General features: G+C 39.2%; 1 protein-coding gene across 2 annotated transcripts in view; it reads right to left on the reverse strand.

The window, feature by feature from the left end:
- LOC126199085 (protein mesh) overlaps positions 1 to 24,555 on the reverse strand; it is a 272,891-nt gene that overhangs the window by 163,847 nt on the left and 84,489 nt on the right. For both annotated transcript variants that reach the window (XM_049935832.1, XM_049935831.1), the window contains exons 4-7: positions 11,393 to 11,530; positions 9,099 to 9,267; positions 8,801 to 8,912; positions 7,004 to 7,149 (exon numbers count right to left, since the gene is read on the reverse strand). In XM_049935832.1, coding sequence (XP_049791789.1) covers positions 7,004 to 7,149; positions 8,801 to 8,912; positions 9,099 to 9,267; positions 11,393 to 11,530 — 565 coding nt within the window. The remainder of the gene's footprint in view (positions 1 to 7,003; positions 7,150 to 8,800; positions 8,913 to 9,098; positions 9,268 to 11,392; positions 11,531 to 24,555) is intronic.

Consider the following 24,555-nt stretch of genomic DNA (forward strand, 5'->3'; position numbering starts at 1 on the left):
TATTTTTCTCGAGTCAGAAACATACATAAAACACAGTTAGTAAGTTAATTATCTGGTTCGACAAAAACACTCTTCTGATGAGCTATTTTGATAGATTCATTCCAGAAGAAATAACTCAAGGGGAAATATCAATGACTAGGGAAGGCAGCACTATGAGCAGTGTGAACACGATTTCTTTTTCAATAACGGTTTTAAAAGTTCTGTGTACCGGTAAATTTTTGCATAGAGTTGTTAGAAATTGGTATACACTACACTTGATTCTGTTTTATCGCCACAGTTTCTTAATCAGTAAAACCAACATACAAGAACTAGAATAAAAATATGAGAACAAATTATGAAATTACTTTGATACGAGTTCATTTGTCTTATTTTCAGCTGAAATCTGTAAGGAAGCAGTTAATTTACAATTTTACAATAGTTTCAATTATTTAGTATTTCTTTCAGTGATAACTTGTAGAAACACAACGAATCGTTTATTATATTATGTTGCCACTTTTTTACTTCCAATAGTCCTACTTACATTTTCACACAAGTCTGTAAAGATTTTAACCTCAATTTCTGCAAGCAACTTTGTATCTGTTACTTGATCTTCTTCTTGGTTCTGTATTCTTTCATTTGGATCTTTTCCAGACTCAGATTTAGTCAGTTTACTTAAATAATGTGGTGAATTGGGAAAAATTCTTTGAATCACACTTCCACGCAATTTTGTTCGAGCTCGTGGACACTTCCGCTTATTTCTCTGCAAACATTTTAAGATATGAATTGCTACTGCTACGTCCCAATCTTCAAAAAGCTTCGCAAGGGCTTGAAAATTATCTAGCCTTCCACGGAATTGATCTCTGTGTGTCTGTATCTCTTGGGATCCCGAATATCATCCTGTAGCTCTTATCATCGCTGTAAAAGACCCGACGCACAAGCGACAATCCGTTGCATGGGCATGCGATTACTTCACAGGTCGCACGTGTTTGGGCAAGTCGCAGCGATTGGTCTCTGATCGCATGAAAATCCCAGGAAACTTGATGAACCGCATACGATGTGTGGCAGCTCCTCCAGTTCGTTTTTAATTTTTTTCGGAATTATGGGGAAATTTTTGTGGAAAGGGCGGAGACTTTAAGGGAAACGGAAACCTTGGGTAAATGTTTGGGGAAGAAAATTTCGGTACTATGGAAATTAGGAGGGTATTTTATATGTTTAACCTGACTACTAATGCCATCTATGATACGGTAGTTCAAACAGCACATATTTAGTTTTCTAGGTATTCAATAGATACCACTCTTTCTTCAAAACAAATTAATTCAAATATACGGATAAACCAAGTTGACACTTGGCGCGATGTCTGATGGGAGCGACTATACATGGGAAATGCCTTTGCGGTCTCTCCCATGAGCCACTGTGCTGAGTGCTGTGGAAGATACATATGGGGGCCACGCCGGGCGCCTAGGGGAGTTCTAAGTTCTAGGGGACTGATGACCTCAGAAGTGGTCCCATAGTACTCAGAGCCATTTTTTTTTTCTACGATATTTCCGAACTGGAGCAAAAACTTGATAGTGGGGCCCCTCTTCGCCCTTCCTTCCCCACCGCGCATATGAGATAGGACATTCAAAAAGTCGATGGTTCAAAGACATCTTCATTTTGTAGTGCACATAAATTTGGAATCGTCATATTCTTCCATATAATATGCGTGATGTCCCCATTTCTTCTCCTTCCTCGTTCTAACAAACAACCTGGTCATCACTAATTGTGTAACTATTCCTGCCATTGTCAAAACTTATTCTCTAGTTAACTTCACTAACCCTGCCAGAATCACCAGTTTTGTTACCCCGAGTTTTTCTCCGCGTAGGCGTTATTACGCCGGGCGCCGATAACCTCGTTGTTGTGCGCCCTAAAACACTAATCATCATCATCGTTATTACGTGTTCGTACACCACATTTTCCGCGTTATTCCGAGAATAAAGCTTAAGCGGCTGCTAACTGGGGACTGTAGAACTGGGCCTTAGATAGTGTAGCGATCTGGCAAAAATTTTCTGTCCAAATTTCATTTTTTTGGATACACCGAGAAGATTAATATGTAATCTCTCTTACCTGTTATTCTTGTTAGTCGTTTATTTCCACTCTGGGTGTCGGAGTCTAAGGATTTAGCTAATAATTATAACAACGCTGATCATTCGCACACCCAGTCAACCACATAAACCAGCAGCGACAGGCATTTACCCGATGGGGTTTATTCAGCTCACCTGTTATCGCTCTATCCCCTTTTGTCTGCGGGAAAGTTGTTTTATTTCCAGATGCGACGGGGGTTCCCCCGGCAGAGACATCACGTATACTATGTGCTCATTCAAAAATCAACTTATGATTCGTTCAGAAATTAGAATGTGTTCAAATACGTTCGAAAACCAACGGGGATGCGTTTGAAAATCATATGAATAATCAATAGACCTACGTGCACTGGATGCTAGGCGCTTTGTGAAACAAAGTATTTTTTCCTTCAATAATATGAATTTGGCACCCCCTTAAATCGCCGCCCGGGACAGATAGCCCGGACTCTTACGTAGCTATCACAGAATTATGATATTGTTGTTCTTAATTAAAGACTCAGCCGTTTGTTCTATATTTAAACATATTTGCACAAGGTCAGGGCAGAATGACGCCGACGAAAAGCCAGACGTTGTTGGGAAAAGCCGGCCGGAGCGGCCGTGCGGTACTAGGCGCTACAGTCTGGAGCCGAGCGACCGCTATGGTCGCAGGTTCGAATCCTGCCTCGGGCATGGATGGGTGTGATGTCCTTAGGTTAGTTAGGTTTAATTAGTTCTAAGTTCTAGGCGACTGCGCAGAAAGGCGCACAACTGTGCAGAATCGAGGCCCACGGCAAAGACAGGCCATGGCAAGTACGTCACACCACGTGATATTGCAGGTCTTACCAGTACCAGCAGCCGTCTCGGACGCGGTGCGAGAATTTAATAGTTCTTGAATGAGTGTTTAAATGCATGCAAATTCTCGTTAGCACGCAACAAAATTAAGACCTTTAATGATCACCACACAGTCATCCGTTGAGTGTGAAGAGACTTCTCGATCGTGAAATGTGGATTCTCAGGCCCCCAAATGCACCTATTTTGCTTATTGACGAACCTATCCAAATGAAATTGGGCTTCATCGCTAAACCAAAAACGCATATGCATACTGATTCCCATCACGCCCTGCGGCCAACCGTGTAAACCGGTCAGAAGTTATGACGATTTTATTTCATATATTTCAATAATTGTCACCCTGTATGACAAACACATTTATGGTCTCTGACAGTTTAATGTTGCATATTTGGCAACAGCAGCTACCGTCGCAAGTGCAAGTAGCAATGGTAATGTATGATGATCAATCAATAAAAAAAGTTACTGAAGTTAACTGATAAAGAGTATCGCAACATTGGATTCACCACCAACACTTTCCATGACATAGGCAGTCGGATACCAGCAGACTCCAGTCGGCAGACACTGAACTCGCCCAGAGAGTCAACACTGGACTGCAGTGCCGTCGCTCCTCAACACTCATCTAACATTTCCGACTACCTCCAGAGTTTACGCTCCAAAGTTGAGACACTGGCCAGATAGCTACAATCCCGACACACTATAGTGCTGAAGTCCCAAGATTACCTGAACCCTGGCGCAACTTACCTAATTTTTGCTACTATCACAGGCGTTTGGACAACAAGGATCGAAATGCACAAAACCTCACTCCTATCCAAAAGACAATTGCGATATGGATTAGGTGCATCAAATCGCAGACTGATCAAAGCGAGATGCCAACCACAGAATCAATGTAAACGACAGGCAAAATGTCGTCATTTCGCAGTAAGCAAATTGCACCACGACAATTTGTATGTCCACTGCAGCAATACGACGTTAACACAAGCTCCACAATCACCACTGCTGCTGACACATCCCGCTGTCTCACAACAGTTGCACACATCATATAGGCTGTGACAAAGCAAGCTGAGATAATTTTAATTCCCCCCTTGTTTTTCCTTCTGCCTCCTTAAATTCGTTTTTTCACTTTTAACAATTTAACATTAACATACGTGAATATAATCTGCATTTTCATAAAAGAGAAAGATTGGCCCTCAGTTTTAAAGAATATAACACCAGATCTAATTTTGTGATTAGTTTTATGTATGTAATTGATTTTCCAATTTCTTTTGGCTATTCCTAGTTAGTATATTTCATTTTAGGGTGAAATGAGTAATTATTTCGTGACTTAAATTCTATTGTTGACGTATGAACAAATACAAATTCTATACTAATTATAAACATTTGGAAGACGAACTAATAGTATTCTTAAAGTATTTATTTGGCTCTATTCGAAAACATGTTAGCAAAGTCAGACTTTAATTAATTCCAAAGTAACTAACAGTTTTGTCAAAAGTATTGTTTGCGTACTTATGTTTGTTAATTTCATGATTTAAACAAATAATTCGGCCTAACCCTTGTAGCAGAAGAATCTGTTAAAAAGACAAAATTTTTCGATGTATGCAGTTAATTTAATGAGTTAAATTTTAATTGTAATTTTTTTAAAATTAACTTCAAACAGTGTTTAGTTTCAGTACCTATTATTGTGATGATACGAGGGTAAGTCAATTATTATCCGCAATTTAGTTATATTTTTGTTTATTTTGGTAGTACTGTCGCATGCTTTGTTTATTTATTGTTATATCCTTGCAATTTTCAAGCTGCTGTGTTATGTTAACGCTGCTGTGCTGTTAATCATTGGTGCTCCACATAGAGTAAATATCTCTGGAGTGAGCATTCATATGCGCAGAACAGATTTTGTGTGGTCAACATACATTGCCTGCCTGGTCACGTGATCTCGGGACGTCGTGTGTTTGTCCGTACAGCGCCCTGTATATTTAGAATGTCACTACATCCCTAGTACAGATGGATTCTTTTCGTACGTGTCGTGGATTATTTATATATGTTGCGCAGACATTTTAATAGTATCCATTTGATACCGGAAATAAACCAGCTACGTAACTTTTAAGGGCAAGTGATTTTACATTCTGCTTCTTTGCGATAGGTGTCATAGTTCAGATGCACTCGATTTTTTTTAGTTTTCGGTATGATACGGCACTTTATAGTATTACAGAGCCTGAAGTACATTTTTGCAGTGATAGTCCTGCAAAACGACTTGACAGTACGCTAATACTTTTTCAAGTGTCCGAAAAACACCGAATTTGCCACACATTAGCGATTATATCCCTGCTAATTCGTCCTTTTTTCTTGTATTTCTGCGTTTTTATTTTCTCGTTTTTGCGACCTAAAGCACAATTTTTCTTACAGGTGGCACTTTGAGGTACTTCTTTAACGCATTTTAAGTACTTGCTCCCAGTATATTAAATAAATAGTGTAGACTGAGTAATCTATATACATAATCGACAAGTCACTGATAAATGCATGGAGGATAGTATTTACTGAAACAACTAAACATTCCCTCTCCTGTTCCACTAGCAAATTTAGGAGAGGAAGCGATTGTTTGTAAGCTTTTGTACGAGGCGCAATATCTGTTATAAAATCGTAGAAAAATAGGTCTACATAATCAAGCCTTAAATATAAGGTGTTTCGAAATTTTTAAACATATACAGTGTCTCTTACTAATATGATAACTATAATTAGAGCTACATGGTATGTACCCATGAAAAGTTACTATCCCTCCTTTCACATATTTTTCTTTGCATCCGTAGCAACAACAGTAATTCAACCTCGCTATTACACTTTCAACAAACGGTGAAACACAACAAAAACTCTTGATATTATAAACTTCAAACGCTGCAGAAAGCACACACGCACAGCGAAGTCCCGAAAACACGTGACAATCCTGGTTTAATGTTGACAACATGCGCAGAACGCAATGCTCACTCCAGAGATATTTACTCTATGGTGCTCCACTGTTTATTTGCAGCATAGAAGAGCAACGTTTCGTGATCCGTTTTTTTTTTTGTTTTTTTTTTTTTTTTGTGGTCAGAAGACGTATCAGTTGTTGCCGCAACGGAGTGTCTACAAATGGATTGAAAAATTCCGAAATGGTCGCACAGGTGTTACGCATGATGAAGGAACCGGACGATCGTTTACTGCCAAAAATGAAGAAAACACTGAGCATTCACATGAAACAGCTCCAAGACAACAGAGCCAAAATCTGACAACTGTCTGATTCACACCATGGTGAATATCCCGTCTTTGTTCACTAGGATTTGGGCGACAGTACTCATGTCATGATCTGCACAAGTATCATAAGATCACCTCTCCAATCACAACACTTTGGCCGCTTACGATGTGAAGGTGTGCATTAACAAAAGCTTGGCAATGATTAGAAATGTAATCTGCATCGTGTATTAACAAAGAGCTATCATTGTAGTGCTTAATATTATTTGCATGTAATCCAGCTAAACATAACTTAGCAAAATTGGCAAGGGGGCCTCTTCATTGAAAAAGCTGCTGTTGCTTGGCTTACATCAAATAGTCCCTATTCATCTATTACTGGTACACTGCATTAATATTCACTTGAATACTACAATGCGTTTCTAACTCTGCTGTGGAAAGTGTCCAGTTTTCACATTCCTGGTGTACTGAAGCTTAGTGCCAGAATGGAGCTTGAATGTGGAATCTTGCCTTTCACATGAACGCCTTTACTGACTGAGCTATCCAAGTGTGACTGACAACCTGTCCTTACAGCTTCACTTTTTCAGTACTTCTCTCCTAGTTTCCAAACTTCTCTGAAGTTCTCCTGCATACTACATTCATTCATTTTCAAGTCTTTTTTTTATTTTTTTTTTAAGAGAGTAGGGTATTTAATGTGACCATGCTATTATTGCACTTACAGTTTTCTGCGAGAGAGAGAGAGAGAGAGAGAGAGAGAGAGAGAGAGAGAGAGAAAAGGGGGGGGGGGGAGAGTGAGAGGAGAGAGAGAGAGAGAGAGAATGCTGTTTTTAGGGTACTTAACAATGATTTTAATTTGTACTTACCGAGAAAGAATTTTCCTTTCCAGTCATACCTCCCTTCATTTACTGTAATTTCAAAAGGTATATAACCTTCTCCCATTACAAATGGTTGGACACACACTGCTCTATTTGTGTCAACAACAGTGCCTCTGACTTCTCTGTAATCAAACCTGAAAGAAAAAGCACTTTTCTAAAAAAATACTTCTAAAAATTCTTAGAACTTCATGTTAACACCATAAGCTGGTTTTAGTGAATAATGCTTCATTGACAAATACTTTCCATGGGAAGTCCCTTTTTCATGCCAACACAAAAATGCATCATAATAAAAACATCTTGGTACAATAGGTTTTCACGCAGAATGTCGTATTCATATTATAAAAATTATCTTGATGAAGAAAAGCTGAAAAAAATAATCTTGTTGTCCTAGTTGTTGACTCTAATATATGAGCTGGTGGGTATATGGTTAATTTATGCTGCTTGCCATTAAAATATAGAGAGAATGTAAGAAATTTTACTTATTATGATTACAGTATTATGCATTATGTCTTACAGTAGTCAGAATACGTTATTAACTTTGTAGGTGATTTGGGAGCACACAGAGAGTGAAATTTAGTACACACAGATGCCCCCTCTGGCAGTAATAACAGTTTTAATCTAACTGGGTGTCAGGATGGTTCGAGCATGATGGCAGATACAAGTACGTCATTCCATGTTGCTTAAATGCTATCCCAGAATTCATCAGTCATAGTGGCTGGCAAGTGATGATGCAACTCGTGACCAGATTTTTTTTAATGATGAGAGATCTGGAAAACATGCTGGTCAAGGCAAGAGTCAGAACACCCTATGTATGCCATGTCAGGACAGGCAACTCGAGGTCTCAGGTTATCTTATTGAAAACAAATGTCACGGAGAGCTCCAAGACAGGGCACAGTCATTGACATTTATAATACATCAGAACTGTAACAGATGGTGTCCAGACAAGTGGCTATGCAAACAGAGGTGTTTCTGTTGTGTATCCAGTAGCACCCCATGTCATCACTGTGATAAAAATGCACTTCATCAAAGTATTGCAAATTTTCAGCAGCATCAACTGATGTCATACCTGAGAGTTTCAGCACTGCAAATACATAAAATGCTGCAGTGTATTACAAGACTTATCACTTGCGCTTAATCTTTAAAATTTGTTAGTAGGTGACAGAGGATAATTGTAAGCTCAGATATTTCAGCTACTTAATGATACTTAACCACAAGCAAAAACATATGACTGTCTACAGTGTTCTCTCTTTTATATATTTAAGTGCCTCTATTAGTCCAACCACATACAAATTTGTCACCTTTCAGAAATCTGAAAAAATGATCAGCAGAGAACTAATTGGAATTGGCAACTGTACGAACAGTCTAAACAAAGATGAATTAGCAGAAACATGACGAAAATAATTCATATTTATGATTTAATTGAACAAAAAGGTGGAGTAGTGGAAACATGTCACCAGTAATGAGTTTTTAATGTGAAAGCATTGCTGTCTTAGAACCTTAAGAGTGAGGTATTAAAGACTTTCGCTATTTCTTGAAGCATTTATTAACAAATCTGTCACAGAGGTAGCACATACGTTTCGCTACTGCTTTTGAACCAACTGGTTCATTCTGAAGTCTGAACTACTGAGGCTGCACTGAAAGTGCCTGATCTTAATAACAAACTGTCAGTGTTGCCTCAGTTGCACAGTCTTAAGAATAAACTAGTTGGTTCAAAACTAGTCACCAAACATATGTCAATTTATTCCATACAAGACTTATGAGACAAATGTATCACTATGTTTGTACCTGCAGGTCACCTTGTCTGTTGGTTTGAAACATGGCCCAGTGATATTTACTATTGTGCCACCCAGCATATTGCCACTCTCAGGAGCAAAGACCAATGGTAGATTGGCGCCAGCTGCAAGCCAAGAAGAACATGTCCTGCTAAGTTTCAAATTTTTCACACATCTATACAAGCAGTAATAATAGGAAGACAGAAAAACAACAGCAAAAAATAAAGTTCTGTAGTCAGTTAAAATACAAATAAAGCAATAATTAATGAGGCTCTTGTCTAAGAACTAAAAAAGTCTGAAAAGGAAAGTACCTATGTCCTTGTTGCAGGTGCCAGGCATTATCTTCTCATCAATGCGAAATATGTGCCTCCCTGGAAATCCGTTTCCCCAGCCTCTTCCTGGAAGATCTCTAACTGTTGACATTTGTGAATATGGGAGATACTCATAACTTTGTGTGCCATTGCCAGCATTGAAACCAACCTGAAAACCAGGATGATGACAATTATGTTCAAAATATGAAAATATTAACAGTCACCATTAAGGACTATAAACATTTATTCTGTGTGTCCTGAAATATTTCTCCTCCCGTCCCCCCTCCCACCCCACACACACACACATGGAGGGAGGGAGAGAGAGAGAGAGAGAGAGAGAGAGAGAGAGAGAGAGAGACTGTGCCAAGTCCATGCACACCTTTGTAATACCAATGTAGAGAGTTCTCTTTGTGTTTATACAACCATATTGTGGTTAACTTTTTTATGGAGAAAAAGTTTTTGTTTTGTAGAATTGTGTAATATGTGGTGCTCATTTTAGAATCTCTTGTACACAGCTCTTTAAACATCTCTGCATACTGACAACAGCCTCACAGCACATATAATCCTTTATGAAATCTATTGTCAATGATCAATGACAATCTGAAAATGACACTGATACTCTCTAATATAATACCGTACTAGAAGGAGAAATGAATTACCATATCCATCACTCAGTCTTAGTGCGACACAGAAAAGAGTGGCTCTGAAAGCTTGCATATGTAAAATCTTTTTGTTTTATATGTGTGTTCTCTTGCCCCTGCTTAGTGAGTGGATTTTATATCTACCCAATTAAATTGTATTGATAGAAAAGAGTGAGATATTCAGTCATAAAGATTGCTGATTACCTACTGAGTGATGTAAATAATTAAGTGGATAATAAAATTAACTGAAATCTTATCTGCTTGATAATTCCTTCTACTCAATTGCAGAATTCCTGATTTTTTATTAGAATACTGTATGTATATACGTTTTATTGAGAGCGAGAGACATGGAACACTATGTATCCATGTACAGAAAAGGAAGAAAAACTGTGAATGATGAGCATGTTGCCATATTTTCTGCTTAGAAAATGTACTGTAACGATAAAACTGATTAATTTCTTATCATAGACAGATGATGCAATTATGATCCACAGAAGATTCAGATAGCTAACTAATCAACTCTGAGAAAAACATTTACATCTGCACTCAGAAAATGTGGTAAGATGAGTAGAAGACAGCAACCAGTTTCGTCAATTTTTATCAGATGTTTCTACTATTCCATACACTTAATAAATCTTCTTGTTCACTGCAATTAATGTTGTATATCCATACCAGAAGGTGATAATTTTACAGTTGTCTTTGGGATAGTTTTGAATATCTTGAATGGGGATGCTCTGAATGTATGAGCCGGCCGCAGTGGTCTCGCGGTTCTAGGCGCGCAGTCCGGAACCGTGCGACTGCTACGGTCGCAGGTTCGAATCCTGCCTCGGACATGGGTGTGTGTGATGTCCTTAGGTTAGTTAGGTTTAAGTAGTTCTAAGTTCTAGGGGACTGATGACCACAGCAGTTGAGTCCCATAGTGCTCAGAGCCATTTGAACCATTTTTGAATGTATGAAAATAGCATTTAATGACAATACACACCTTTTCAAGTATCTAAGAATGTACATTTTTATCATTATTTCAATAGCTTGATACAAACTGAACACATGAGAAGTACATACTTTATCCTCTAATTTCGTACCACACTCTGTACACTGTTACTGGTATATTTATAGATGTAACGCTGTTGACTCAGATCCCATAATGAATCTCATAATTCACCATGAATGATATGTAATTATTCTCTTAGGATCAATTTTCAGTATGAATCAAAATCTGTCATTTGGTTTACCCACATTTGGGCTCACACATATTCAGTTGCTTGCTAGTGATGACTGTATGATGTAGACAGTAAACTGTACAGTTATTAGCATTATTATCCAAATAATGTGTGGCTAATATGCTTTAAGCTTCGAACATTCATATACTGATAAAGGAAAATCATAGTTTGAAACACACTTATGTCCACATTCAATCAATCCACCCACTGAATCACACTCTAAACAACAGAAATGGAAGTTATTCATACTCTCATAACTGAAAATACATATCTAGAATAGAATTAGAGCAAACTCCTACAGAAATCCCTTCATTAATCAATAATAACAGTGCAACAGTAAATGGTAATACAATTCTAGAAAACTTCTTAACATATCCACAGTTCATTATAAATCAATATACAATGAACACTCTTCAGCTGGATTCTAACTTACATAAGCAGGAACACCACCTTCTCCGCCTGTAGTATCACCTCCTGCTTCTGTATGAGATGTCCACTGGATGTTCAGATAATTGAATATTGCATAAGTGAAAACTTCATCTGTAGCAAGGACCATCTGGAAAGTGTTAGTCTGTAAAATTGGAAAGAAAAAGCAGATTAGTCTCTTTTTATTTTCTCATTTCTAGAAACACTGTGGAAACAATGTCATAGCAATACCACAGAAGCGAAGTGACATTTCTCACATACAGCTGAAAAATTTTGAAAATTTTCCATTATTACTTATTGAGCAGTATGTGATATATATCGAGTAACTATCACAGCAGCCACGAGTATGGCATGTGTGACGAATATAACACAATGAAAAAAACACACACACACACTGTGTTTTTATTATTGCATTGCACTAGACAAAAACTCTGAAGTAATTTCTTCATTAATCAGTTACATCTAAATTATTCCTGCCCACGTATAGCCAAAGTTGATTTGAGTACCCAGCAGAGGTTTCGCTGGGAAACCGTTACAGTACTCCATACTGTCCCGATCTTTACCCACTCAGTTTACATATTTTGGAGTCCAGCAGAAAGCCATTGATGGCTGTCAATTTGCTTTGGATGAAGAGGTGTGTGCAACTGCAGACGTTTTCCATGAAGACATTGACAGACTTTTATCACAGTGGGATCAATGTATTAACAGTTATGGCAATTGTATTTGAAATAGTAAACATTTTACTTACTTTTCTTCCATTTGCCTTGCTTTCATTTGACTACCCCTTCTCATAGATTTTGTCCATGTGTATTTCTTTCCTTACGCTTACGAGTAACCCATATCTATATTCCGCATAATGATAATGCACTTCATGAAAAATAAAAACACCTTGGGATTAAAATGACACAATTTCAGAGACTTTTCTGTCCTCAAAGAGGTATGATTTTATGTATGTAGACTGTAGCTGTGAATGAAAATTTGTACCAAGGCTGTGAGGGCAGATCCACCGCGTCAGGTACACAGCAGGTCCCTCGGAAGCAGAGCCCATGGGCAAAACAAGCGACACCTATGGTGTCCCTTGCGATGTGCCAGGTTCTCCGCCATTGCTACACCCCGAGGCAGCAGCCAAAAGGTGACTACCCATAGCCAAAAGTGCATTCAGCAGTTCGTGAGCTTCAGTCAGCTCCTCCTGCATCCACACACAGCATGCACACATCCTAACCATCCTATCAAGACTAACTGAAAAAGTTAACTATATAGGCAGACAAAATCCCAGACATGCAGCTTGCTACCTTCCTGATGCTTCACCAATGGTCGCTGATGTCTTAATGAAGTACGTAGCGAGCGATTACTGCGCTGCAGTCTGAATGAATTTACACTTACAAAACTGCGAGATTAAATCTCTCAAACAAAAAAACACGCACGAAATTTAATAAATATCCTATGAGGAAAACATGGAAAAACATGCCGTTCTGTAGATGTATATCAGCCGACAGCTGGAGCCTCACTGACTGGCTTACTATACGAACGGACGGTTGCTTTCAAAACAAAAGAGATTAGCAACTACTGGGATAAAGACTGAATGAATTTACACTTACAAAAACGCGAGATTAAACCTCTCAAACAGAAAAACACACACGAAATTTAATAAATATACAACGAGGAAAAAATGCACGAAATTTAATATAAAAAGTTCAGTGCTTGATTTAAAATTCCCGCCAGTCTAATAAATGCCGCAGGAAACGTAGCTCTACCTGGCAACATTGTATTCAGCTGCCAGCAGCAGTGCACCGATGAAGCGAACATGAGTTGCGGGGATTCACAAGCTTGCTAACACTGTCTAGCCTATGATGCGTCATTGCCAGTGAAATTGAATGAAAAGTGATTTGTGTTTTCGGTAACAGTACAATATTTTCGTTACGCGAAATGGGAGAAAGCTATTCATATGATGCAGGCTATAAACTTAAAGTACAGCATATGCAGAAGAACGTGGAAACAGAGCAGCTGAGCGGCATTTCGTCCCTGCACCAAGAGACAAAAATCATTCGCAATTGACGAGCTAGTAAAGAAGAACTGAAAAAAGTTGGGAAGAATAAATGTGCAAATAGAGGACGGAATGCACAATGGTCAAAACTAGAAGGTGACGTATCAAGTAGATTCAAGGACACCGTCAAAATGGCACTAGAATTAATACAAAAATGATTCAAATACTCGCCGGAAGCTAGCGCTACAGTGGAACTTAACAGACTTTAAGGGTTGAATTGGATGGTGCTGCAACTTTATGAAACGTCAGGGACTTAGCATGCGAACCAAAACAAAGGTATCTCAGAATACGCTACCAGAGTATGAAGAGAAAATATTATCTTGCCATCGCTTTATGATTCAACATCGAAAAAAATCAGAGTGGAAATAACACAAATAGCAAATGACTAAACTCCTCCTACAATTGATGTGCCGAATAACAGAACTGTTGCCATGAAACGTGCTAAAAGTGTAACAATAAAAAAAGTGCACATGAAAAATGCATTACATTGTTGTCCTTTCATGTGTTAAACTTAATCCAATTATCATTTTCAAGCTCAAAACAATTGCAAAACCCTCTGAAATACCAGGAGTTGTTGCTCACTTACATGACAAGGGTTCGATGGGCGAGGTTGGCAAGAAATTGAATTTAGAATGGGGAGAGAAAGAAATGTGCTTTATTGAAGAAGAGTTCTCTTCTTCTGCTAGATCAGTTTACTAGTCATTTGAAAAACTCCGTGAAAGGGAAATTGAGACAGGGAAACACAGAGCTCTCTGTTATTTCGGGAAGACTAACTTCACAACTGCGGCTTCCTGATGTCTCGATAAATAAACCATCTGGAATGTATATGAGAGAGGAATGGAACAAATGGATGATGGATGAAACCCAACATGAGTGCACGCCGAAGTGAGCTTTAGAATGACCTACAATCATAGAAGTGGATAAAACAGTCATGGTCTAGAGTGAGAGAAGACTTTATTGCTAACTCTTTCAAGAAGAGCGGTATAAGTAACGCTCTCGCTGGCATTGAAGACCATCTTATCTATGAAGATGACAACGATGACGACGAAGACGAAGAAGAAGAAGAAGAAAGTTCAGATGATGATTTTCAGGGATTTTAAATGTAAGTTCGATTGTATAAACTAAGAACTTCTCAAAAATCTGGCTTTGCAGTCTAATAATAAAACTGGTAAAAATGTTAGTAAAAAATTGCTTAAAAATTGAGGTGTGTCTTATTGTCCATAAAATGTGCTATGTGATTAATGTTACATTTTAGTGCTAATTATGCAACTGCACTTAAAAACTGTTTTTTTACAGACTACCAGTATTTAAATAAAAGCGGAGAAATGATTTTAGGGTAGATTTAAAACTTGCTTTGCTGTCTCTCAGTTGTTTTATTGTACTGGGAAATGACCACAAATTATGGTTGCTGCGTACTGAACTCTTTCTGAGCCACTGACAACTTAATGAATAATAACGGCAATTCTTTGCTCTAGTGATTTAAGCACAGATATTACCATTCTTCTCAGATTGTGAGGGATTTTTTATAACGAACATAATTATGTGCTGTTCACATGCAGTCGTCAAGTAGGTACCTTTTCAGACGGATTTAGGCGTTTTTAGCAACGTACCTACTTGACTGCCTGTGAACAGTACATCTTCCTCCTACTGCTCGCTTATGTGCAATCAGTACTTTCTTTCTAAGCTATGACTTACCCCAGAAAATCATTCCACAAGCACTAAGTGCAAATATGAAAAGTAATTTAGGAAGCTGATTCATTTGTTTTCATAATTAGCAATTATACGAAAAACCAAATTGTTTGAGCAGTTCAGTGATATTCTTCTTCCAGCTCAAGTTTTCGTCAATATGTACACCCGAAAATTTGAAGCATTGTACTCTGTTTACAGACTCGTGTTCACGTGCTACATCAGTTGTTGGTGTGGCTCTATATGTTGCACAGAACAGAATATGACATGTTTTTTAAATTTAAGGGAAGTCCATTTTCAGATAAACGCTTAATAATTGTTTGAAAAACATAATCAACAATTTCCTCTGTTGCTGTCTCTCCAAGGGGAATTATTATAACATTAGCATCGTCTGCAAAAATTACCAATTGTGTCTGATGAGTGTTAAGTGGAAGGTCGTTCACATATTCAGGGAATGGGAGTGGTGGCAAAATTTAATCTTCTGGGTGTCTCTTTGTGATTTCTCTCCTGTCACTAAAATGTTCTATCCTTTCAACATTGTCTGAATTATTCAACCCAGCGCTTTGCATTCTGTTTGTTAAATATGATTCAAACCAGTTGTGTGTTCCATAAACTTAAGTTTTCTAAGAGACTAACACGACCTGACAAATCAAATGTCTTGGAAAGATAAAAAAATACCAACTGGCAGTATTTTATTATTTAAGGATTGTAATATTTGGTGAGTGAATGTACAAATAGTGTTCTCAATCGAGCAAACCTGGAATACAGCTGCGTTGTGCTGCGTAAGTTTTTCGTACTCAAATGTGAAATTGCTCTGGAGTACATTACTTTTTCGAATATTTTGGAAAAATATATCAGTAAGGAAACTGGATGATAATTATTTAAGTCTTTCTTGTCATCGTCATTATTAAGAGTTTTAACATTTGCGTTTATTAATCCACCTGAAAAAATTCCCTATGCCGGTGATGCATTACATATTCTATTCAAGACATTACTTTGTGTTACAACATCTTTTCAGAATTCTGTTTGAAATTCTAGCAACGTCGTATATCATTTTGTTTATCAGAATTTTAATAACTTTACTGAAGGATGTTGGTACCAATTCTAGTTGCTTAAACGTTTTGCGGAATGACATTTTAATGTATTCCTTTGCTTCTCCAACTGAAACATTTAATCTTATTTTTGCTGCTAGATTTAAAAAGTGATTGTTCAGAATACTGACAGCTTACCAATTATCAGCCACAACATTGTCATTTAGTTTAATTGTTGTGATATCCAGTACACTGATTGGTTGTCCTGTCTCCTATTTCATAATATCCTATACAGTTTTAATTTTATGTTCTGCATTTTTAGTTGCTGTTAGGATGTGCATATTTTTAGACTTTTTAACGACTTTTCTTAAAATATTATAATATTTTTGGCAGAACACATGTAACATTGGATGTATACTTAGACATAAACTTTCCTTTTCCTCTTAGATGAAATTTTAATCGTTATTTTCATAGACTTTTTCAATAAATTTGTAGGAAAGCTACACTCAAGTATTGGGACATATTTACTATGGCGTATACTTAATTTAATTTTAGCATCTCTTTCTATGCATAACTCATCCCATACTACCTCTTTTAATCTAGCTTTAAAACATTGTCCCCAGTTCTCATTAATAAGCATCTATGCTTTTTGTGAACATGTTGCCGAGCTGTAAGGTGCTGCATTGTTTATTTACATTAATCATGCATCACGATCTGTTAGTCCATTAATAACTGAGTCCACATTACTTAGCTCAGTCTGAGGAATGTCTATAAAAATCTTATCAATCAGAGCATCCCTAACAACCCAAATTTTGAACATAACATGGTCCCAGACGTCCGTGAACACATTGACTCATTGCTGCTCCAATAATTTTTAATTTGCAATTCATACCATGAACGGAATAAAGCACACCAGTCACAATACATGACATAGAACCTACTATTACAAATAAACAAAACACAACTCCCAGCTGTGGTTCTGTGGCATACTGATAAATTAAATGCTGTCGCTTCTCCTTTTTAAAAAACAATGCAAGTCTGCCTATCACCATCATCTACATCAGTCTCTATCCCATTTAATGGAAAACCTCAAACATGTTCTCTTAACAAAACCACACAAACCTCCTTGTGGAACTTTTTACTACCGACACAAAAGCCTTACCACTTTCTTCTGTAAATTTCTGGGACCTCGTCTCTCAAAATGCATCCACAAACACCTTGAACAATACATCATCCATCTTGCCATCATCAAGTGTGGCTTCCATCCCAGCTTGAACGCCTACACCTGTTGCACTTACAATACCTACAACACAACAAATGCAAACACTCCCTTCCTCTAGACATCACTATCTAAAGACATTGAAAAAGCGTAGAATTTTGTTTGACATTCACTTATCATTTTCTCGCTGCAAAGGTATGAGCTTCCAGTCAATTGAATCAGCCAGATTCCTTCGTCTCAAACTAACCACCCATCCTACGTAACAATAAAGAACACTTACACCAACATTGTCGTTGAAACTGCAGGGGTGCTTCAAGGATATATAATGTCAGCACTCCTTGTCCATTTCCACACAGCTGAAGTTGTTACACTTTCCCCTCCAATACACCTACTCCATTATCATGATGATACCTCTTTCTTTATTGTCTATATTACACTTCATTCATCTGAACGATCCCTCGAACTTCACCTGAATAATTTAACCTCTCCGTGTAACCACTAGAACCTCTTCAACATCCTGTGAAATTATATGAAAAACCACCAGAACTTTCTGCCCTTAAGGTCTCTACCTCACTGTCCACAACCATTCACTTCACCTAAGTAAAACACTAGGTTGCCTCTGACTAACATGTCTTCAAAAGTTAAATTGGAATCCCCACCAAATAATCATCTCAGAGGAAGCCCACGATTGACTGCAAAAACTAGTTGGCCAAACATGGGAATAACTTCACTCTTCATACTTAATCACCCAATCAATCCCACCCCCAGTACCCTAAATCGGCTGTTAAAGTTCCCGCTTCTCCTCAGACACTTAGCATACCTTCCTCAGTCCTGTCTTTCTCTCTACTGAATTTATCATCCTGAGCGTTCTGACCAGCTGGGGACCTTTTTCTCCCCTTTCCGTTCCTAGGATCAATCTCTTCTCTCAACAAAACCACCTTTTACACTACAGAGAAACATTTCTGCCTATTCTTTCCCCACCCTATGTATGTTATGTCTCTTGACCCTTTTCAATACTCATCCCAGATCTTTACTCCAACAACATCCACTTCCCTTAACCTGACAATGGCATCAGAAATACACAGCAGCCATCATCTTCACGGTACTCAACACTACAAAAATCACAAACATCTTATCAATCATTAGATTATTATTGCCATTCGTATGAATGTATTTTTATTGTTTGATTCAAACTAAAACAAGGGCAACGGAATGTAGTCGAATTAACTTAGGCGATGCTGAGCGAATTAAATTACAAAATGAAATCTAAAAGAAGTGGAGGAGTTTAACAATTTGGGCAACCAAAAAAATTGATTATGGCAAAAGCAGAGACGATATAAAATGTAGACGGACGATAGCAACAAAAGCGTTTTTGAAAATGGGAACTTTTTTAACCTCAAATACTAATTTAAGTTGCATCAAATTTTATATTGTGGGCATCCACAGCTGCAGAATTGCATCATGATGAAAAAGACCGCTTCATTGACATCATAAATACTTATTTCTGATCAAACTAGTTCAATGGAGTTAGAACCAGGTTTTCATGGATACATATTTATTTCATGACTTAGTTAAAGTGGTAACCAGTAGGTGATCCGATTATCACAACTGACAGAGAATGTTAGGTCATCTACTGGTTATCACTTGGACTAGGTCATGAAACAAATACACTCCTGGAAATGGAAAAAAGAACACATTGACACCGGTGTGTCAGACCCACCATACTTGCTCCGGACACTGCGAGAGGGCTGTACAAGCAATGATCACACGCACGGCACAGCGGACACACCAGGAACCGCGGTGTTGGCCGTCGAATGGCGCTAGCTGCGCAGCATTTGTGCACCGCCGCCGTCAGTGTCAGCCAGTTTGCCGTGGCATACGGAGCTCCATCGCAGTCTTTAACACTGGTAGCATGCCGCGACAGCGTGGACGTGAACCGTATGTGCAGTTGACGGACTTTGAGCGAGGGCGTATAGTGGGCATGCGGGAGGCCGGGTGGACGTACCGCCGAATTGCTCAACACGTGGGGCGTGAGGTCTCCACAGTACATCGATGTTGTCGCCAGTGGTCGGCGGAAGGTGCACGTGCCCGTCGACCTGGGACCGGACCGCAGCGACGCACGGACGCACGCCAAGACCGTAGGATCCTACGCAGTGCCGTAGGGGACCGCACCGCCACTTCCCAGCAAATTAGGGACACTGTTGCTCCTGGGGTATCGGCGAGGACCATTCGCAACCGTCTCCATGAAGCTGGGCTACGGTCCCGCACACCGTTAGGCCGTCTTCCGCTCACGCCCCAACATCGTGCAGCCCGCCTCCAGTGGTGTCGCGACAGGTGTGAATGGAGGGACGAATGGAGACGTGTCGTCTTCAGCGATGAGAGTCGGTTCTGCCTTGGTGCCAATGATGGTCGTATGCGTGTTTGGCGCCGTGCAGGTGAGCGCCACAATCAGGACTGCATACGACCGAGGCACACAGGGCCAACACCTGGCATCATGGTGTGGGGAGCGATCTCCTACACTGGCCGTACACCACTGGTGATCGTCGAGGGGACACTGAATAGTGCACGGCACATCCAAACCGTCATCGAACCCATCGTTCTACCATTCCTAGACCGGCAAGGGAACTTGCTGTTCCAACAGGACAATGCACGTCCGCATGTATCCCGTGCCACCCAACGTGCTCTAGAAGGTGTAAGTCAACTACCCTGGCCAGCAAGATCTCCGGATCTGTCCCCCATTGAGCATGTTTGGGACTGGATGAAGCGTTGTCTCACGCGGTCTGCACGTCCAGCACGAACGCTGGTCCAACTGAGGCGCCAGGTAGAAATGGCATGGCAAGCCGTTCCACAGGACTACATCCAGCATCTCTACGATCGTCTCCATGGGAGAATAGCAGCCTGCATTGCTGCGAAAGGTGGATATACACTGTACTAGTGCCGACATTGTGCATGCTCTGTTGCCTGTGTCTATGTGCCTGTGGTTCTGTCAGTGTGATCATGTGATGTATCTGACCCCAGGAATGTGTCAATAAAGTTTCCCCTTCCTGGGACAATGAATTCACGGTGTTCTTATTTCAATTTCCAGGAGTGTATGTATCCCTGAAGATGTAGCTACAACGCCATGAAAGTGGTAGGATCATAAATAAATATTTATCATACAGCTGAAGCAGTATTTTTCATGATGATGAAATAATGTAATCGTTACGATGACTTGTTTGGAGGCGTTGGCTGGAATGTAGCTATGTACTAAGTTGAACGTGGATAATAAACAGTTCAGACAAGAACAGAATTGCAGCTTTTGAAATGTGATGCTACAGAAGACTAATGAAGATTTGTAAGGTAGATCGAGTAACTAACGAAGAATTACTGAAACCAGTCGAGGAGAAAAGAGATTTATGATGAAATTAAATTAATAAAAGGGATCGCTTGACAGGACACATTCTGAGTAATGGAGGGAAGTGAGGGGGTAAAAATTGTAGAAAAAATCAAGGTTTGACTACAGTAAGCAGGTTCAGATGGGATTAGGATTTTATAGTTTCGCTGAGATGAAGTGGCTTGAAGGGAATAATCGTGGACAGGTGCATCACATCAATCCTCCAACTAAAGACCTTAACAACAATAATTCAAAGGACGAAAAGTGACAAAAATTCACTGTCAGCTAACCCTTAATGGTAAATAACATTAAATAAAAAAGTCCGACAAAGAATGAGATGGGACAAAAGCGCACCTCTTAATGGCGGATGATTATTTTGTCTGGAAAGATTAATTTACGCTAGTCATACGGATTGTATGGCATTATAGACTGATTTACATTAGCTGGCATCTGAAACCTAAGGTGCAAAGTTGCGATTTTGTGCGAGAACTGTCTGCATGCAGCTGCCAAAGCAGTTTGCTCTCCGTGACAATAGAAATTCACTCTGAAGTCTCTGTCATTTTCAAAAATGACGTAAGAATCTGAAATTCACATGTGGTACAAATCTCTATTGTGTCTCTAAGCATGTCTAAAAGCCTTTCTCAGTCTTAAGGCGGGGGCTATGTTAATTTTTTTTGAAAACAAGTAAACTTTTTCGTCCGCGAAATAGCTTTAAACTTATCATGTTTCGAAAACTATTGAACCCACTGAAACATATTTTCTAATTGATTACTAGATCCTGGGGAAACCATCTTTTTTACAGTTTTGTCAATATATAACTCGTAAAAAATGAAGTCTGAAGCATTTTATGTAAATCCCATACAATGCTGGATGTACTCTCATGCGGGGAGAGATCCGAACACGTAATGCACCTAGGAGCATGGTCGAACATGATCATTTTGATGGTCTAGGTTTATTGTGTAGGGAGGCATACCGTTGCTGGGCGTGCCGATCTCCAAATTTTTGAACCCTGCAGACTCTCGTCAACGTTATTGTGGCACTTTGCTCCTTACCCCACTGCGTTTTCTCAGAGTTGCGTTCGACCCTGTCTTCATTTTTATAGATGACAATGTGCGACCGCATCGAACAGCGCATGCGGACGAGCTCTTGCAACGAGAGGATGATCAGGGATGGAGTGGACTGCCCGTTCACTGACTTCAGTCCAACGGAGCATGCGTTAGGGAGACATACTGCAACACGTTCACATGCTCTAAGGGCCATACAGCATTTTCCAGCCGCACTGGTGTAGGAATGGAACGTCCTGCCCACAATAATTCCTTACCAACCTGATGGCCAGCATGGGGGCACTTTGCAGAGTATGCATTGACTACACACCTTGTTAATAAAGGAAACAAATTTCCCGTATGGGTCTGTGATCACCATGAATATTTTATGAATGAAACCGTCTAGACGGCCAAATAAAATGTTCATTTAAGAATTTGACAACGTTTGGCTATCTGCCACGATCAGATATTTGCAGTCAAGATAAGAGGAACATCAAGAGTGACAAACATTTGTTATACAGCATAACGTCCCAAAAAATTTAAAAGTTAAAAATTATTTTAAAAGGTTCGCTTACCAGAAAACTCCGAACGTGCGATACATGGTTCAGTGCCAATATTAAAATATATACCTAATCTGTGCGTCGAGTAACAACTTGTCTAACAATTATAGAAAGACGTAAGCTCTAGCTGAGGGATGGCGTTATTGCGGAGTACGCTGCCTTCAAATTTTTAGTTTATTTTGTCATTATTTTTTTCCTTCTATTTATTCATATAAAAAGGTATACGGTACATAATTTAAATTTTGTAAATATAAATGGAGAAGAAAAATGGAATAACAATAAAAGAAAAGTAAAATCTGAAGACAGTGTCCCTCACACTAGCGCCAGCTGTCGGCTGGAGCTTATAACTTTGTATAATTTTTAAAACATTTGTTAGTTGACACCCAGATTAGGTATAAATGTTAATATTGACACCATTTCTCGTTCCGTAAGTTCAAGCTTTCTTGATGACTGAACTTTTTAAATTATTTTTTAACTTTTAAAATCTCGGTGCTTGATGATGTAGCACAAACACTTGTCACTCATTTTGTTCTTTGGCTCTTAACTGCAGGTATCTGATGATGGCAGATGCTAAAACGTCGTAATAAATAAAGACATTTTATTAGCCATCTAGATGGTTTTATTCATAAAAGGATGACACACCCTATTAAGAACCATGGCCCGCTTTTTGTAATGTCCAGGAGACAATCATGAATCGTGTCGACTTCAGTCTAATTATTGTCTTTGAATAAATGTGTCATTTCTACTCGACTCATTGCGTATTTACTTCAGTCACTTCCTTACTGTTCTGTAGCAGTTCTTTCTATTTATGATCCAAGTTTCATCGAGCTATGTTAGTTGGCAGTGACACCTCATGGGAAAGCTACTTTGGTCCTTACCACGAGTGTAGTTTAAATCGCACTATTGTCTCACTCTTCGTTGAACAAACCCCTTCAATCTGTGTACCTCTTACTTAGCTCTAGCTACCGAGCGAGGTGGCGCAGTGGTTAGACACTGGACTCGCATTCGGGAGGACGACGGTTCAATCCCGCGTCCGGCCATCCTGATTTAGGTTTTCCGTGATTTCCCTAAATCGCTCCAGGCAAATACTGGGATGGTTCCTTTCAATGGGCACGGCCGACTTCCTTCCCCGTCCTTCCCTAATCCGATGAGACCGATGACCTCGCTGTCTGGTCTCCTTCCCCAAACAAACCAACCAAACCAACTTAGCTCTAGCTGCACCCAGCCACGCTTTGTTGTGGCTCAACGTAGTTAAGTGGCAAAGAAAGAAAAGGAGACGCCCTAGTCTCCTTCTCCCCCTGTCTCTGCCTATCCCCCCCCCCACTGGTCCGTCTTCTCCTCCTTCCCCCTCTCTCCACCCACCCCCTCTCCTTTGATCTCTTCCTGTGTCTCCCCACCCCCCCTCCCGTCCATCTCGTCTTCCTCCCTCTCTTTCTGATCTTGTACCTTGTTTGTTGTTATGGCAAATTCAGTTTCTGTAGTATGAGTGTTTAACAGAATATCTGTTAAAATTCGAATGAAATCGGTCAAGATCTTTCAGATATTTTTGCCAACAAACTCTCGCTGTTATGTAGTGTAACAACATTTCACTGTTATGCAAGGTATGACAGGTATAAATGCAGATATTTCTACTGGTAACTGAGCATGGTGTACTAAAAAACATTACATCAGTATTTACGTCATTTTCAGACTAATAATTATAGCTATTAGAAATCGTATGCTTTTAGATTTAGTGGTATATCGAAGTACAAGTGGCAAGAGCAGGGCATTGATGCTTATTTTCCCCTGTAAAATAGGTCAGGTGTTGAAGTGTGGACGTATTGACGCAAAATGGTTAGTCCATAGTGACAAGCGTAGTCCACTCAATACTGCAGTTACGACCGTGCGGGCGAGGTAATTTAGTAAGGTTTCTGACGTGTTCGTCGGAAGAGTGCTTGAGGCAGAGAAAATGAACCACACTCTAATGTGTGTAAGTATTAAGATACCACATATAAAAATATCTGCACTTATACCCGTTATATCCCATATATTTTATATTTAGTCATATAATATACATAAAATATGTAACCTATATCTCTTCCAAGCTTTTACGTGTAAAAATTTGAAGTAAATTGGTGAAATACTTTGAGCTTTTTGGTAGCAATGATTACCCTTTATATATTACACATACATTTATATATTACATTAAAAATGTTCATTAGAGCATCATGTAAA

Source organism: Schistocerca nitens, chromosome 8 (assembly GCF_023898315.1).
Source record: "Schistocerca nitens isolate TAMUIC-IGC-003100 chromosome 8, iqSchNite1.1, whole genome shotgun sequence".
Taxonomy (NCBI): domain Eukaryota; kingdom Metazoa; phylum Arthropoda; class Insecta; order Orthoptera; family Acrididae; genus Schistocerca; species Schistocerca nitens.